The 16,550-nt window shown below is 44.2% G+C and overlaps 1 protein-coding gene across 5 annotated transcripts in view; it reads left to right on the top strand.

Moving 5' to 3' along the window:
• The window catches only part of LNX1 (ligand of numb-protein X 1), a 130,804-nt gene that overhangs the window by 48,847 nt on the left and 65,407 nt on the right, over nt 1-16,550 (top strand). For 4 of the 5 annotated variants that reach the window (XM_049831579.1, XM_049831601.1, XM_049831587.1 and 1 more), the window contains exon 3: nt 13,800-14,280. The exons of the other annotated variant lie outside the window; for it this stretch is intronic. In XM_049831579.1, coding sequence (XP_049687536.1) covers nt 13,895-14,280 — 386 coding nt within the window. In that variant the 5' untranslated portion in view covers nt 13,800-13,894. The remainder of the gene's footprint in view (nt 1-13,799; nt 14,281-16,550) is intronic. 5 annotated transcript variants of the gene reach the window in all.

Here is a 16,550-nt window from a genome sequence, read left to right on the forward strand (position 1 = left end):
CAAAAGGAAGAATAGTTTAGGTGACTGTACTGGGCACTATGCAAGGCACTTGTTTTTCCACAGTCTCCTGTAGAAATGGAGCTCCCTGTTCATCCCACCCTCCAAAGTTCTTTTCGTTTACTCATTCGTGTTCATGCAGAACTATATCAAGGCAGCTCCACCGCTTTATTGAAACAGCACTGTCTGTTATCTGCTGTTGTTGGAAAAGCAGAAATGCTGATCTGTAAATAAAAGCCAGGATTCACCATCAGGCATTTGGAAAGCTGCTGCCTTGTGAGGAGTTGTATCCTCAATACTCCCATCCACTTTCCTGAGATTGAAAATTCCTCTTAAGGAAGTAATCTGTTACTAATTTGCTATTTTATATTCTTCCACCCCAAACCTCAGAGCCTATGTACATTTTCCAAAAATACAAATTGAATCAATCAGGGGAAGCTTGCCTCTTCGTTATCTTTTTCTTGCCACCTGAAAATATTCTGTCTCCTGCTGCTAATTTCTCTTACTTGTTTGTGGTCCTGTACAAGTGTCCTGCTCTTTGCTCACACGAGTTCTGCTTTTTGGAAGCTGTTCCAAGCCCATGTGTTTGAGCATTAACTGCATCAGGACTTCATTGTAGAACAGAGTTGGAAAGAGGAATGTTCCTGGCTCTGGGTTATGATCGTCTATCAGACAAGAAAATTGAATTGTCTTTTGGAAGAAGTTTGAAGGCGCTGGCATCTTCCCCCAGCATAGCTGTTCTTTTGCAAAAACGTGAATAAATCTCGCACGCAGGATGAGATGATAGATTAGCTTCATTTCACTGCAAACCAGGAAATCAAGCAGCATTGTTTCCAGCAGGAAGGTACATTAGTAAAGGCTTTCAAACCCAGAGAGGCTCCTCTGGGCTGGCTGCTGGAGGGAAGCAGCCGGGTGTTTCTGGAGCTGTCAGTCCTGTCTGTGCGGCTGGGTGCTGCTGCCTGGCCTGCTGCAGCTGATTTTGAGGCACTCTGTGGCCAGAGCCTTTTGGGGAGCTAATGAGGCCTCTCTCTAGTTAAAATGGCCAGACACTGGTATCATGCTAGGCTGCCTGACTTGGCACTTGTTTGCAGTGCACGTCCAGTTCTTCTACTGGAATTTTTGCTCCTAGAAACTGGTGCGCTCAAAGATGCAGCTGATCTTTCCGCAGCTTCCCCCAGAGGCTGAAGCTGAATCTGGAAAAACAGATCCTTACCCGAATTCTATGATTTGAGGGGACTCCACGCGGAAGCAGAAACTTTCACCTTCTGTAAATGTTCAGGGAATGGTTAGTTGGCAGCTCCCGTCGTGTACAACTGCCTCCAGCTGCATACTGTTGCCACCCCTCTGAGTAAACATCAATTATTCTTTTACAAGGAAATCAAGGAGCTAAACACTCTTAAAATTCCTACCTGTCTAGCAGCTCCTGGCAACTGTCTGCTTGGTCCTCCACTTTTACTTTAATACACCTGCAACATTCTTACTAAAACAAAGAGCCTTAATAAAATGATAGTTTCCATGTGACAGTAATTTCTTATTAAGGGATGACGGCTACTTCTCTGGATTGATGCATCTTTTCAGAAAATGGCTTGTCTGAAAGCAGGTAAATTTTTATCTGATTTTGGGTATAATTCCAGTCCACTTTTTTTTTTTGTCTTTTCCCTAGTCTTTTCCTTTCCATGCCTACAGCTACGTGGTATAGATACTGTTGAGGTGCTGATGTTAAAAAATATGGGTGATGCTGTTATTTTATTTGCTGTTCTCCTTCAAAGCTGATCTTTGTTTGTAGCTCTTTTTACTGTATATTTAACAGTATCAATTCACACAGGATTTTGCAAGTAGGACTTGGTGCTGGAAAGTATCTTGTAGCATAGATTTGGGTTTTCATAGTTTCAGTCTGAGGAGTCATCTAATCATACTACTGCTATTTAAAAGAATATCGCAGCTTAGATCCAGTCAAAAAGGAACTGAGGCACTGAAATAGCTATGACTTGTAGAAGGAATTTCAAAGAAATAAAAAAATCCCCTTGCCTGCCTGCATGCAGCAGATCACATCCGACCGTGTGGAAGGATGCAGGAAGCAGGACAGTTTGAGCACGTAATTCCTCATTGGTTTCTCATCACAGGATTAAGCAGCACACAATTGGTCTCCACCCCCACAGAACCGGTTCTGGAAGCAGATATTAACTCAGCCACAGACTTAACTATCTTTCCCAGGCTGGTGTCACTTGTGTGTCTTGGCTGACAAAACCTTAGTAAGCCTCTTCATTTTAAGGAGACTGTTACAAGGCCATCAGCAGCACATGCATGTTAATTAGGAATGGACTTTGTCACAGAGTTCCCACAAAGCCCCAATTAAAGCACTGATGAATCAAATCCAGTGAGTAGTACCATACTGAGGGATGCTGTTTCCCAGCACTGAGCAGACAAGGGCAGGACCAAGCTCTAGAGGATGTGTTTTGGTAGTTGAGGGCTTGGTCACTGTAATAAACAAAATTTATTTGCTGAGACATTTGTCGGACAGGGATCTTAGTCACTATACTGCTACAAAAAGGTGCCCTGGAACGGAAACTATTGCACGGCCTTAGCTAGAGAGCTGTGTCGATTCCTGCTCGAATACTTTGTGTTTCCCCAGTCCTTTCCATTTGGAAGACGGTTATAAGCTCTAGCGCACAGCTCACTCCCAAATGAGCAGTAGGAACTATCAGCAGATATAAATGGGCACTGTCAGCACTGCTTCGTAAGAGAAGTAACTGAGGGAAAGACAGTGCGTTGTTCATTCAAGACTCAAAAAATAACCAGTATTAGCACCAGAAAACTGATAGTCAGACCACAGTAGTTGGGCTGCTGGGTTCAGCCTCTTCAGCATGAAATATGTTTTCCTCTTTCGAACAGTGCATTTTTCTTAAATGTGAAATTCAGCACTCGGTATTGCAAACCACCTGTAAGCTCATCCAAACTTCTTCCCCTTGCCCCCTGAAATTTCTGTTTCCAGCTGCATGTTGTGTGTCAGCCCATTATTTAGGAGGCTGCCTCTGGGTGGTACCGTGCTCCTAAGTTGTTGAAATTTACTTGTTGACTACTCTGCCTGGACTTGTGCCTTCCTTCTTCCAGGTTCCTGAACAGGACTGGGCCCTGGCAGCTGTCACCCTGAGACAGGGTGGCAAGGAATGCTTTCAGATTGCGTTATTTTAAAGAACAAAGTGTCACTGTTTCATGCATTTCTTCAATAGGGATTGTTTTTTTCTGTTTAGAATTTGTTTATTCAGTCAGTTTTTGTGGATCTAGGTGGCAGGAGAAAGAAGGAATAAGACACAGTTATAATTTAAGTTATAGACATTTACAGACCTATAACTTAAATTATAGATAATATATATAATCTTTAATAGTAATAATATTTTTATTATTAGATTATATATGTAATCTAATAATAATTATATATAAATTATAGTACTGGAGTTAGGTGCAACATAAGTAGAATTGAGATACAGATGATTAAATCCTTGCTCCACTGAGTTTGCTTAATCTTGCCATTGGATGCAATGGGCCAGAGGTTTTACCTAAAGAGTTTTCTTCTCCTGCTTAGACGAGTCACACAGGGGAGCCAGTTGCTGCAGGTTGCTGCTGTCCCCGTCGTGGATGCATGCTCATAAAGCGGAGGATGCAGTCCTAGAAGTCAAGAGTTTGTGAGGGCTTTCCCTCAGATCATGTTTGAGAGCATCTCTGTGGCCACGCTGCTGCACGAGGACTCTTGTGATGGAGGCTGGGCATCGGCATCACAGGAGCCTGGTCCCGCCGCATGGGAGCAGCCAGCTGCCCCTTCCCCTGCTCACCTAACCGTGCTGCAGGCTGCTCCTAGAAAAGGTCCCCACAGGGTGTTGTGAGAACTCATTAAGTAGTTTGTCAGGCGTTAAGAGGCTCCTGGATCAGAGGAGCAGTTGTAAAGGCACAGTGTAATTAAAGCACAGCTTACTTTATGATGTGTTATTAGCAGGGTTATCCAGCACATGTTCTGCACTTTGTAGTTATTAAATGTTATCTCATGGTCACATGCGAGAAGATGCTGTGCGGTCTGAGGGTGACGGGCACCATGGCCATGGGGGGCAGGGTGAGGTGTAAGGCTTCAACATCTTCTCGGGGAGAAGTCCTCCACGGTGCTTTTGCCCCTGCCCTTTCGTTCCCTCTTCAGCACTTCTTCCCTCCCCTGGCGCTGAGGGGGCAGAGAGGCAGCATCGCCTGCCTGCCCCACTGACCCACTTGGGGCCCTGGGGGAGGCTTGTGAAGAGACATGAAGACTTACTGTGAAGCTGTATTATGTTAAGGTTTTCACATTCCCGTGCATTTTTCTCTGCCTATTGCATTGTTATTTAAAAGTTAAGTAGGGCAGGCCCGCACGGAGGACACACGGTCTGCATGCCAGGTTGTTCGTGCAGATGCTGTAGCTCTTGAAGCAGTTTCGTGTCGTGTTGTGTTTGTCCTTGTGGAGCGAACATCTAACAGGGGACGTACAGATGCTCTTGGGATGCATTTGAACTGGCTGAGCCACTCGCATGTCATGAAGCTGCAAGTGAGTTGGGCAGATTGTTCTTCATCCTTACCAACATAAATGTCATCCTGCAAAATCACAGTGGAGTTTGCACCACAAAAAAGATAAAGCATTTTAGAGGGTGCTGAGGGTGGAGTTGTTTGGGGGGGGGGGGGGGGGGTGTTGGTAAATGTTCTTCTTCTGACAGATCAGGAAGTCAATGAGATTACTTACCTGCTGTCTGAAGACACAGAATTGTCAAAGCATGGTGAGCAAAAGATTTTAATCAGGATAAGCAAGTCTTCTCTGAGACTAAACGGGCACCATTGGCAACCAGGGTGCCACCATGCAGCTGTGCCTTCCATCTACCCCAGGCATGATCAACCCCTTTTCCCTGCTCCCCAGTACCCCCTAGCCACTTACCCTTGCATATTGGCAGCAGCTTGCAGTCATGTTGAGGGTCATTTTTTACCCTTGATGGACCAGGGTCATGGGGAGTTTTGCCGTGCTCTTTCAGCTGGGCCAACTCAGAGAATAGCTGAATGATGCATGGTGGACGAAGGGGTCTTCTCTTCTCAAAGAGGTCTAGGTACATTTGGCCTTGGGAACGTAGTAAAAAGCGCATCCGCTCATTAGGAAGCCAGAAAGCAAGGGACGTGCCTAGGGCGAAACCTTTTTGTTCAGGTGGGTACCTCTGTTGACGGTATGGGCTGTCTCAGTGCCTGTCCTGCTGTGCACGGTAAGGCATGGAAGCTGGAAGTGGGGAAGGGAAAGAGAACAAGCTTTTTGGATTACATATCAGGGTTCAGTGGGCAGAAGACTTAGTGAACACTATCTCTCTGTGGCTTTGTCTAATATGGTGTAGCTCCAACATCAGTTTTTCTTGAGGGCTGGCTATGCTTACTTCCTTTTTCCTGCCTGTCTTCGTTGATATGCAGTATGGCTTGGGTTCACTCTGCAGTCTTGCTTTTTGTGGGAACACAAATTTTTTCCCCTCTCCTACTCCATCACCTATTCTCATGCTAACTCTGATAATTTAATGTATATGGAGACTTCTGCCATTCTGTCAGAGTGGGCTGAAATTGAAAAATGGATTCGAAAGGTACTGGGGAGCAAAAGAGCAGGAATGAACAAAGAAACTCACAGAGAGAGGGAACAAGTGCAGAACTACCCTGTTTCCTAAAGAAACAGCGTCATGGAGTTACTATGAGGAACTAAATTCACGCTGAAGGTGCAGAGCATTTTATTTTATTTTATTTTATTGCAAATGCATTTTATTCCAACTTTTGCACTTTACTTTGCAGCAGCAGCAAGGTTTTTGTGTAATGTCTCAATGTTGCGATATACCCAGTGTGGGTGTGTACATGCCTGGGGGGCTAGGCTGTCTGGCTTGAGTAGCACCTGGCTGGATCACCCCATAGCTCCATAGTGGTCTTCAGGTCCACGTTTCCTTGCTCTGAAACACAGGAGGAGGGTGGGCAGACACACATCCCTCATCACAGAGACACACCAGACATACTTGGAGCAAGGACCGGGGGTGCACTCCCTCATAAAGTCTGCATGGACTGTTGTACCTATTCCTAGCTACCAGCATCTTGAAAGGCATCTGGGGCACGCGGTTGTCCAGCCACACAAATACAGTTTTGTCATTTGGTCCAATGGCTGAAAGCAAGCTTGTGGTATTTGTGAGGTTGCCAGTCTTGCCAAAGTCAGCCGGAGCAATCAGCCAAATCAGAGCGGTAACGCACCTTTTGTTACATAACTAGCCATGCAATTTTATAATTTAGTATGTGAAATGCCGATGGCATTTATTATGTCAATTAGGATGAGCATATGTTTAGGAAGCCCTTTAGGAGTCAATCATAATTGCTCACATAGCCTTGCTTTGGCCACATGATTGACTTCCTTTGAGCAGGTAGATCGTGTGCCTTTGGGAAGCAGTTACCCACAGCCTCCCCATTTTGCCACAACTCATCCTTGCACTTGGAGTCTAAGCTTGTAGTTCTGACATAAGCTGTTGGTCCAAGTCTGGGTTTACTGAACTTTAAAAAAAGGAAGAAATGGAAATTATTAACTCAACCAACATAGTATTTGACAACTAGAGGCATGCCAGCAACAAGTCTTCTCAGAAATACTACCTTCTGCTAAGGTGAGTTCATTCACAGGACGTGTTCCTTGTCATGTGGGTGGGTTCACCTGTGGGTATGTACTGTCTTATTCAGATCTTCTCTTCACTTAAACCTTGTCCAGCTGTTCCTAATATTCTCAAATTACTTCTGGGCTGATTTTTTTCATTTTAACATGCTAAACAAAGTTTTGTATCCATGAAATCATCAGAAAGAGCAATTCAGGTTTGCGTGGGCGTGCGAGAGAGAAACAGAAGAAAAAAACAGACTATATTTCCATACATTCCTAACAGACATTTCAGATACATAATTCCACAACAAAAAACTTTTTCCAGCATTGGTTTATTCTGTAAATTCCAGCATGAGCCACAGAGAAAACCATTTTTTTTCAAACAATCTGGTTCTGGGTTTTGAAGTTATTGTGCGTGCAGGCACAGTATGACATTTCTGTTAAGTTTCACAGCTTGAGCTACAACTTAAAAAGTCGGGGTTATTCACCTACTGTACTGTACTGTTGGATTTTTCTATTCAGTTGGAAATGCCTTTCGTCACTAAAGGCTTTGCAAAGTGCTTTGATTGTTATAAGCTCTGAGAAGGACTTTTTGACTAATAATAACTTTGAAAAACCAACCAGTCTTAAAGCTGGGGCCAGGCAGAGGAGAGGTTTTGGAGCTCCTGTTTGTTGTCTCAGAGACATTCTGTACTGATGTGCTGAACTTTTAAATACTTAAAAGTCAAGCTGAATTCTTATCTGCTAAATCAATATCTCTGGAAACCCCAACTCTTCTCCAGCTACTGACTTTTTACCTGGAGGTATGCATCTCACCTCTGCCCATAACAAATCCCCACTAGAGATTGTCTGCTACTGATTACACCTCAGGCAGAAAGAAAATGTGACTTTTCTACAGGTAGAACAGATTTAAAAAATAAGAGGGGAGGGGAAAAACAAGAGAGAGAAAGATATACATAGGAGGAATGCTGGTCCTAAGGCATGATGATAAGGTTTTAGGCACCTTAGTGTTTTATAACCTTCCTTTGAATGAAGTTTCAAATCTAGGCAGACTGTCTCACCCCTTTGGCCTTTAGTACAGCCATGCCAAGGTTGGTGCAAATTACTATATGATATTTTTTAGCCAGATCTTTGGAATGTGAATCACCCTCTTTTGGGATGTAAAATACTGTGTAATATGTATTACTGGAGTGTGGGTCACTATAATGTTTTCCACAACTGTCGTCTAGTGTTCTGAAACAAGCAGACTGCCCGATGGCCTCCAAAATAAGTACTACCTTGAACAGTAAAGTCAACGTAATCCATAAAAAAACTTCAGCTGGAGAGAAGCAGTTAGTGGTACAAAACACAGTAACTGGAAAGCTGGGAGGGTTGCTACCAGGTAAGACAGTTTGATGCAAGACAATATATTAAAACAGCATTAAAATTTCTCTAACTGATGGCAAATAGTTTTGTATAAACATTCAACCTGATGCCTCATTATAAAACCCTGAATATGAAATTGGTGGAGTGATCTTGTAACCTGGATTCTCACAGGAGCAGTAAGGGCTATGCTTTCCTGAGTATTGTCACAGTTAACCCTGCATAACCCGAGGGGTTTGCGCTTTTGCTTGAGGGTGAAGGAAGACCTCCGCTCCCTCCTGGCTGTGATCCACTCTTCTCCCCAGTGTGGGTGAGCCACTAGATGGGGACAATGCCCACATCTCCTGACCTGCCCATGTCTAGCCAGTGGCAGCTGGGCTGAGGCTTCATTAAAGAGTTAATTCTGTGACTGTGAAAGGTGCCAAGTCTCCTAGAAGTCTTACGTTGGTATTTTTTAACATTAACAAGCAAGATGGCAGTCGCCAGGCTCTCAGCAAAACAAGGTGAGTATCAAGAAAGGCAGATGTTGGTTGCAGCGTGCTCACAGCTAGCGCGGTGAAAGGAAGGCCAGGTAAAAGCATCTCTGGAAGACTAATGAGCTTCTAACTTTACTTGGCAGCAGGCAATGCTGCTGTTGCAGAGCAGTTTCCTTACAAGCCTGCAGACCAGCCCCTTTGGCCATACAGTGCCATGCTGAACGACATAAAAGGGTGGCTGTGACTGAGATGCACACTTGTAGGAGATAACAGCCCATGCAGGGGCTGGGGGAAGAATGCAGCACGGCTTTGTTATCACAGTCCAGCTAAGAAGAGCACGAGAGCTCTGTTGGTAGTACCTCTACCTCCTACAGGGTTGTGTGGCAGAGAAACAGAGCATGAAAAGGCATCCCCTTTTAATCAGCAGATGCAGGATTTGTTATGCACATGCTTGGAGTCCAAAAATAAAACAAGAGCATTACTAAAATGTGTTATTTACATACACAGAGAGAAAACCTAAGCAAACAAAAAAAAAAAACAACTAATATTTCACGATCTTACTGTACTGTTCAGAATTAATTTTCCATTCACATGCTGGCCACCCTTTCCCCTGACTGAGAATTTTGTTAACCCCAAGCCATGCTACTTCAGAATTACTGGAGCTAAATTAATCTACCTGTTCTGCAGCTTATCTGTGTCACTCTGTTTTCCAGTGATGCCCGTTTACTGCCTTGTCTTTTACCATTTGGCATTTAAGCTGTTTGCTGCCCTTCCAGGCTCCGTGTCACTGTTTCTCTGAGATTTAGGCATCTACTTTTTTTCTTCCTGTGTTAGCTGTTTCCTCGCTATCTTTCACCACTTAATTCTGTCTCTTTTAGCCTTGGTTACTCATTTTTTTGCTACCTGAAGCTTCTTCCATTTTGTGCCACGCTACTTCCAAGTGCAGCCTCCTGAACTGCTGGGTTAATATTTGATGTTGTGGCTGGGCGGAGGCAGTGGGGCTTTGCTGCTCTGCTCAGCGAGCCTTCCTCTTGCTGCACTGCTGCCAGTGTAACTGTGATGGTAAGTCAGGATTTAAGCTTAAGGTTGGTTAAATGTTTCATTGGGATGGGACAGCTATGGGCTTGACTGTGCAAAGAGATGAAAGGTGTTCTCTCTACCTACTCACCATGTTTACCACCCATGCTTTTTGTCTGGGTTTTTTTTGTTATTCTCCTAAATGCGTCTGGTGCCTGCAAATTCCTAAGCAGTGAAGACTTGTAAGGTGCAAACTCCTTCAAATCAGTGCAGTCTGTTGAGTAACTTTTTAAAGTAAAGGTGTTACCATGATACTGGCTTTCACTGTGGTCACAGCCCTGGGGGTTATTTTGTGCCCTGATGTGACCATTCTCATCCCAGCTTATGGCTGAAAGCTTGGCAGTATGGATATCCAGAATGACAATGTTCTTCCTTCATCATTTGCACCATATTCCTGTGCTTCAGGTCTCTGCCTTGGACTGGAGCTTGAATTAGTGCAGTGTCACAACACTATGAAATTCTTACAAATCAGTATTTAATTTTATTTAAGCCAAGCTGTGCTAGGTGCTGCACAACTATGCTAAATCTGGGACCTGAGTTGTTGAAAACTTCCTGCACAGCAGCGAAGCAGTAAATGCTGGTGTTGTCTTCTTGGGCATGGCACCACCACCACCTCTAAAAGCTCCTCCTGCCAATCATCCATGCAGCAACCAGTCCCTGTCAATATTTTTTTCGCTCTAAGCCAGCATGCGACTGCCAAAGTGACATCCTCGCCCAGTGGTGTTGACATCAGCTGCAAATGAACGTAGGATTCCTCCCCCCTCTTTCACCTCTCCTCCTCCCACAAGTACAGGCCTCAAAGAAGAGATGTTCAGACAGGTAATAATTGCCTTTTTTTCACTTAGCTGTGGTTTACCATCTACCTGTTCAGGGTTCCTTGCTCAAAGTGTATTTTATTATTCATAGTTAATAGAAGAAATAGAAATATGCACTGGTTATCAGCAGGTCAAGTTTAAATCTCCCTTCCCTTTCTTCTACGTTGTTCAGGAGGAAGCGAGACTTTAAGCTTCCTAAAAGGACATGAAATTCATTATGTAGCTTGTTATGACAGCATATAAATGTTATAAATACAAATGACTGCAAACATTGCAAACAACGTCTGCCTCTGACCGAATCTGTGCAACAACTCCTTCTCACACCCACCATCTTAACTCCTTTGGTGGTATAATCACCTCCCAAAGACAGTTGGCAATCATTTCATTGCTTGATATGTCTAGCAATTTAAGAAAGTTCATAATGGGTGAACATGGACCAGATTAGCCAGAAGAGGCTGAAAGAGTTTTATCCCCCCGCTCCAAATTTATGTTATTATTTGTCTAAATTTTCTAAATAATAGAGGCCATAGGACTTGAATTAAGTCCTCCTAAAAATTCAATGCCTGTTACTAATTAACATGGATGGTTTTGCTTCCCTGTGCTGTAACAAGTATTTGTAATTTATGTAAACATTGTAAAATTCAGGTACAGTTCTCCACACCTGCGCTTTTTCGCTAGCAATGCATTATTAGCATGTCAGGTTCCTAGCGAGTATCTGTAACGTGGCCAGGACAATCTGGCTTTGCGTCCACTGGGGCTTCTCTCATCATTTTTGCTGCAGCAGAGCATGGCCTTAGGGCAGCGATTCCTCTCTTTCTCTATTGTCATTGCGGAAATAATTGTAGTCGCTTCGGAGCTGTAGCACTGTTTCCAATTGTACCTAATTTGTACTGGGGGAGTTGATGCGCTGTGCATGCGGGAGCGGAGGAGCGGTACTTTCAGGGTTAGGGCATGAGGCTGGGAGGGGGCCATTCGGATGCCCACGCTCCTGTTCCTGCGGGGTGCTGCTGCCTCAGAGCAGGGCTTCAGGTCCAGCTTTCAGCATGTTTGCTGATGGGACCCACGCGTTGGGTCTCCTGCCAGCAGGAAGCAAGAGTTTCTGACCTTGGGAACATCCGTGAGGCAACAAAATGTTGCAGTTGGTGTATTCTGGTGCGTGGTGCACGGGGAGGGCACCCACGTGGGTCTACCTGCGTGTGCTGGTACAAAATGACGGTTGGACTCAATGATCTTAAAGGTCTTTTCCAACCTCAACGGTTCTAGGATTCTATGAAAATGATGTGGCAGGAGAGTGGAGAAACAGCATGATATTGCCCACTCCCCTCGTTGCCCCAGGTGTAAGGCATTTCACAACTGTAGGAAAGAACAAAGTTCATAAACCAATGCTATTTTTGTCATGCTTTATTGATTTCTAATTCATTTTATGGCTATTTTTGAAGCCACAATACCACAAACTCCCCAGCTGCCTGTTGCCATTCTTGCAAGTGGCCCTGTTGATTTCAGATGGGCTCCCTCCATGAGCGAGGAGAGCAGAGATCGGCTGAGCGCTCTCCCTCTCGCTCTGCGAAACGCAAGCTACTGGTAGATCAAACACCAGCTTGCGGCCACCTCGCTTCATCGAGAAGTTGGCTAAGAGCTATCTACCAGGAGTCACTGGCCAAACGGTCCCCACCTCAGCCTCATGATCATCTTTTCTCTTGTTTCATTTTGCTGTGTGTCACCTTAGTAGAACCAAATAATACTGTTTTCAATTCCTATGTTAAGATAGCAGGTGCAGCTGTTTTCTGCACTTAGAAAGATGTTCATTTCTTCACAAGGAGCTGTTCATAAAGCTCTGTTTAATATTTTTACAAAAGGAAACATTTGTCTCGGTATAAAGTATTTTAAATATTTGCAAGAATTCTAATAGGTGATGATTTAATTCAAATGAAGCTACTGCTGATCAGGAGACAGAGCTTATGCAGAACTTACCCTTACAAACAAAAAATATTATTATACAGCCACTTAGCATAATTACTACATAAGAATAGGATCTAGCAAAGCATTAAAGTGAATGTTTGACATTTAGGCATCTGGTTAGAGTTAGTGGGGCTATCATTTTACCTTCGTGTTAGAAAAAACCTGCCCTGATAAAGTTTAATTTCTCAGGTTTAGAGCCCATGAGCTTTGCATAAAAATAAGATTTTGTTTTATATGAAAATGTGCTCTGTCATAGTCAGATTTTTTTTTTTTTTTATTCTTTCCCTCCCTTGCCCTCAAACGTGTGTGTCTGAGGCTGACACGTTGTCTCAGCAAATTAAGTCAAGCTGGAAGCAAGGGTACAGTGTTACGGCAGAGCAGCAAGTAAGATTTACATTTTCAAGCAAGAGTAGTAATTAGGTCATTGCATATTTTATATCTTCATGTTTATTTTCAAAGCGGTATATCAAAATAAGCACAGATGTAACAAGACATAAGTGCTCCAACAAGCAGTCGGGGTTCATCAAGTAAAAACTACAAATTACTCTTCAGTTTTGCTGCCACCCACAGAGTTTGCATCTTTAAAATACCAGCAGGCAGGTGCTCTGGCCAGAGCTAATTGGGTCTATAGTTAGGGACATACTGGGTTTCTGTAACATGAGTTATGAAGGCAACAGGCCTAATTTTGAGTGACATAGTACTTGGCACCGTGTTGTGGACTTCACTTCAGTGTGTGAAGTATTAGATACTTTGGGAAGTAAAACTGGAAGTTTTGAACTGGTTATGCTGGTGCAGATGGTTATAACTGCTTGACCTGAGGCATCCGGAGCAGTGCCATGGGGGGATAAGCAGACAAGCTTCGAATGCAGGGTCCCAGGTCTGTTGTTGCTGTGGGATGGGGATGGTCTAGAGGGTCCCAAGCTCTAAATCCTCATGACCCAAATTGTCCTCCCTCTGGCTGCATGTACAGTGTCTGTATGCTTGTGTGTGTTTTTGTGAGGTGAAGTTGCTGCTCTCCATTGCTGTCCTTAGCAGGCAGCTTGGGCAGTAACCATTATTCTTACCTGTGTTCCTGCACACAGTCTTGCAATGTTTGCCTACACATGCTGCTGCTTTTCCAGCAGAAGTAACGTGACCAAAAAATCAGCTGACTGGAACTGCAATTATATGCTAATTTAAGGTTTTCAACCATTAAATCCCTATAGAATTTCTCCCTATTTTGGTAGCTTTCTTTAAAGTGAGAGTAACTGTGTAAATTGAGCTAGATTTAAGAGGAAAGAAGTCCCTGGAATTAACTCTTTTGTTTTTTCTGCCCCCTTCTTTGCTTCACCTTCCCATCCCAAAGATGCAATCCTTCCCTACTACCTGCTAGAGTACCCCACATCCAGATACATACTGTAAGTACGGTAAGAGAAAGCAATCCAGAACATAACCCTTTGGCTTTCTTCCCCACAGATCTGATGGCACACAAGTCTTGCTGTGGCTCTCACAAGTAGAAAACAGGTCGAGTATTCCCATCTGCCCTCTTTTGAATTGCATCAATTCTAATTATGAGCCAGAAGGAAGAAGAAATGAAGGGTAGCTCCCCGCCACTCTGTGTCACCTGCGGCCAAGCACATTTACCAGAAGAAAACCACTTGTATAGCTACACCGAAGAAGTAGATGATGATCTGATATGCCACATTTGCCTGCAACCTTTGCTTCAGCCGTTAGACACGCTGTGTGGTCACACCTTCTGCGCAGCCTGCCTTACGAACTTCCTTGTAGAAAAAGACTTCTGCCCCATGGACCGCAAGCTTGTGATTCTCCAGACATGCAGAAAGTCCAGCATACTAGTGAATAACCTCCTGGACAAGCTAATGGTTAGCTGCCCTTTCACAGAACACTGCTCAGAGGTCGTGCAACGCGGTCACCTTGAACAGCATTTCCAAACCCAGTAAGTTGTTGTTGATAGACCTTTTTTTTTCACTCTTTTTCTTAAGGAGAGGAAAAAACCATCTTCAGTTAATGCTGATTAAAATAGACAGTTAATGTAAAGAAAGATTTATTGATTTCACTCCCAAGTAACACCTACAGTATCATTAATTTAGAGCTGAATTTAGTCCATTTGTACGATGATATCTCACTCTTTTTTTAGAATCAAATGCATTCAAGGTATTTCATACCATCATTAGCAGTTCTGGGCAGATACCTTGTGGTTAGCTGCATAATGGAAGTGTGTATTTAGTCATCCAAAGAGATCTGTGAGTTTTGGGAAGCTGAGCTACCATAAATATTTTAGTAGTACATTAAGGGTTTTATAATTGCCCTTTCTTCGGTCCTTTTTTGAATCGCAAATGACCTATATGAGAACTAGAGCAGAAAATATTCCAGTTTGGTATTGGTCTTTGGAGCCGAGTGCTCCTTTCTTCCAGGTGAGCACGCGCTCACCCATTCCACCACACCGTGGGGCTCGCAGGGTGAGGCGGTGTGGAATTGCTCCCTGGCTGGACTCCCCCTCCAGCTTACCTCTCCTGGTGGCCAGGACACCCTCTCCAGGGAGCGGTTTAGTTCATCTGCAAGGAGAGAACTGCTGATGAATGATCCTCTGTTTTGCAGGGTAAAAGCACGTGCTGCTGCTTTTGTCTTGCATCTCCTGCCTTCTGCCTTCCTTTCAAAAGAGTAAAGAGATGCATTCAGGGCTGTGATTTCTGATGGCAGACAAGTGCTTTGGCATAGTCCAGGTGACAGCACCTCAGATTTGAGGAGAGCTTAGATTTGAGGTCTAAGAGATGCCCCTTTTTGTGGCCTGTATCTGGTGTCCAGTGAAACGGCTTCCCCTGTAGTTTGCAGGTGTGAGTCACATTCCTAGGTGTGTGTTTCTGCCTGTGCATTGAGGAGGAAGCCCTGGGCGACCAGTGCAGTGCTCCGGACTGCTGCTGGGGGGGACGTTCCTGCACAGACGTGGTAATGCTGAGGGTCAGAGCATCCCTGGTGAGCAGACTGGCCAGCTGGAGCACGGAGGTGTGTTCACATGGCTGCAGGCTTCAGGGTCTTGAAGCCCATAACTGGAAATAGCTCTGCAGCCTGCCATTCAAACACATCCCCATCTGAACTGGAGACCTCGTTTCCTGAAGCACCTGGATTTTCATGAGGAATTTATTCACTGAAGATATTTACTGAAGTTACAGTGATTTAACCAAGTAAAAACGGGACCGTTTCACATTACTAAAACTGAAAAAAAACCATTAGCAAAGGGTTTCTTGACCCCCTGCAAAGGTCAAGAGCCCACTTTTCACATGCTAGAGGCTCAGTGTTTGTGGATTTGGGTGCCCTTGGCCCACCCAGCTCTGGATTTGGCTTTCCCTGTTGAGGGTGCTGCTGTCTCATGGAGTAAGAGGTGGTGGCAGCAGTCTCCAGCCCAGGCCAGAGGTGCTCTGCAAGGTTAGCTTTCTGCTGCTAAGGGGAAAAATTAGCAAAGTTACTTATAATTTTCTACCTTTGATCAGCACTTCTCTGACAGGCCTCAAATATTAATTTCAGTAGTAATGTGGGTAAAGGGACTGGCAGTCTGCTGTGAGTTGCTGTCAGTGAGATTATGTTTCTCTATAGATCTCAACCACAAAATATTGAGCCCTTAGTGCAAATACCCTTTCCCTTTGCCATACATATAGCAGCTGACTTCAATGTATTTTAGATCCTCCTTTTTGTCTTCATTTTTTTGAGATGATGGTGCTGTGGCCATAAAACTAACAGGGGAAAAAAACCCCACACAATAAATAAGCAAATTGGAATATTGTTTTTTACACGGAAGCCACACAACTAGCACAACTCCTGATTTCTAGTGTCAACTCTCCTACATGGACATATGCAAGCCATTCCAGTGTCTTGGTCTCTTTCTCCTTAAGGTAGTAGTAAAAATACCCTTCACAGACATACCTTGCAGAATTGCAGTGTTGTAAACCATGCTTTGGTCCTGTAAAAGCCTGGCGAGTTTTATTCCAGTTCTTATTATTGAATGTCCATGGCTTGGATTTTCCCCTCAGGATCTTCAAGATCCTATGCTTCTGGCTCACTTGGCCTGAGCCCAGGCAGGGGTGGGAAGAATTGGCTTAGTAACATGTTTCCACAGCCTCTGCTGTCCCTCCTCCCCAGTGGCAGGCTCCCCCCACTAAATCCTGGCTTTGCAAACCCAAGGAGCAGGAGACCGGAGAGATGGCGCAGTGG

Source organism: Accipiter gentilis, chromosome 3, assembly GCF_929443795.1.
Source record: "Accipiter gentilis chromosome 3, bAccGen1.1, whole genome shotgun sequence".
Lineage (NCBI taxonomy): Eukaryota > Metazoa > Chordata > Aves > Accipitriformes > Accipitridae > Astur > Astur gentilis.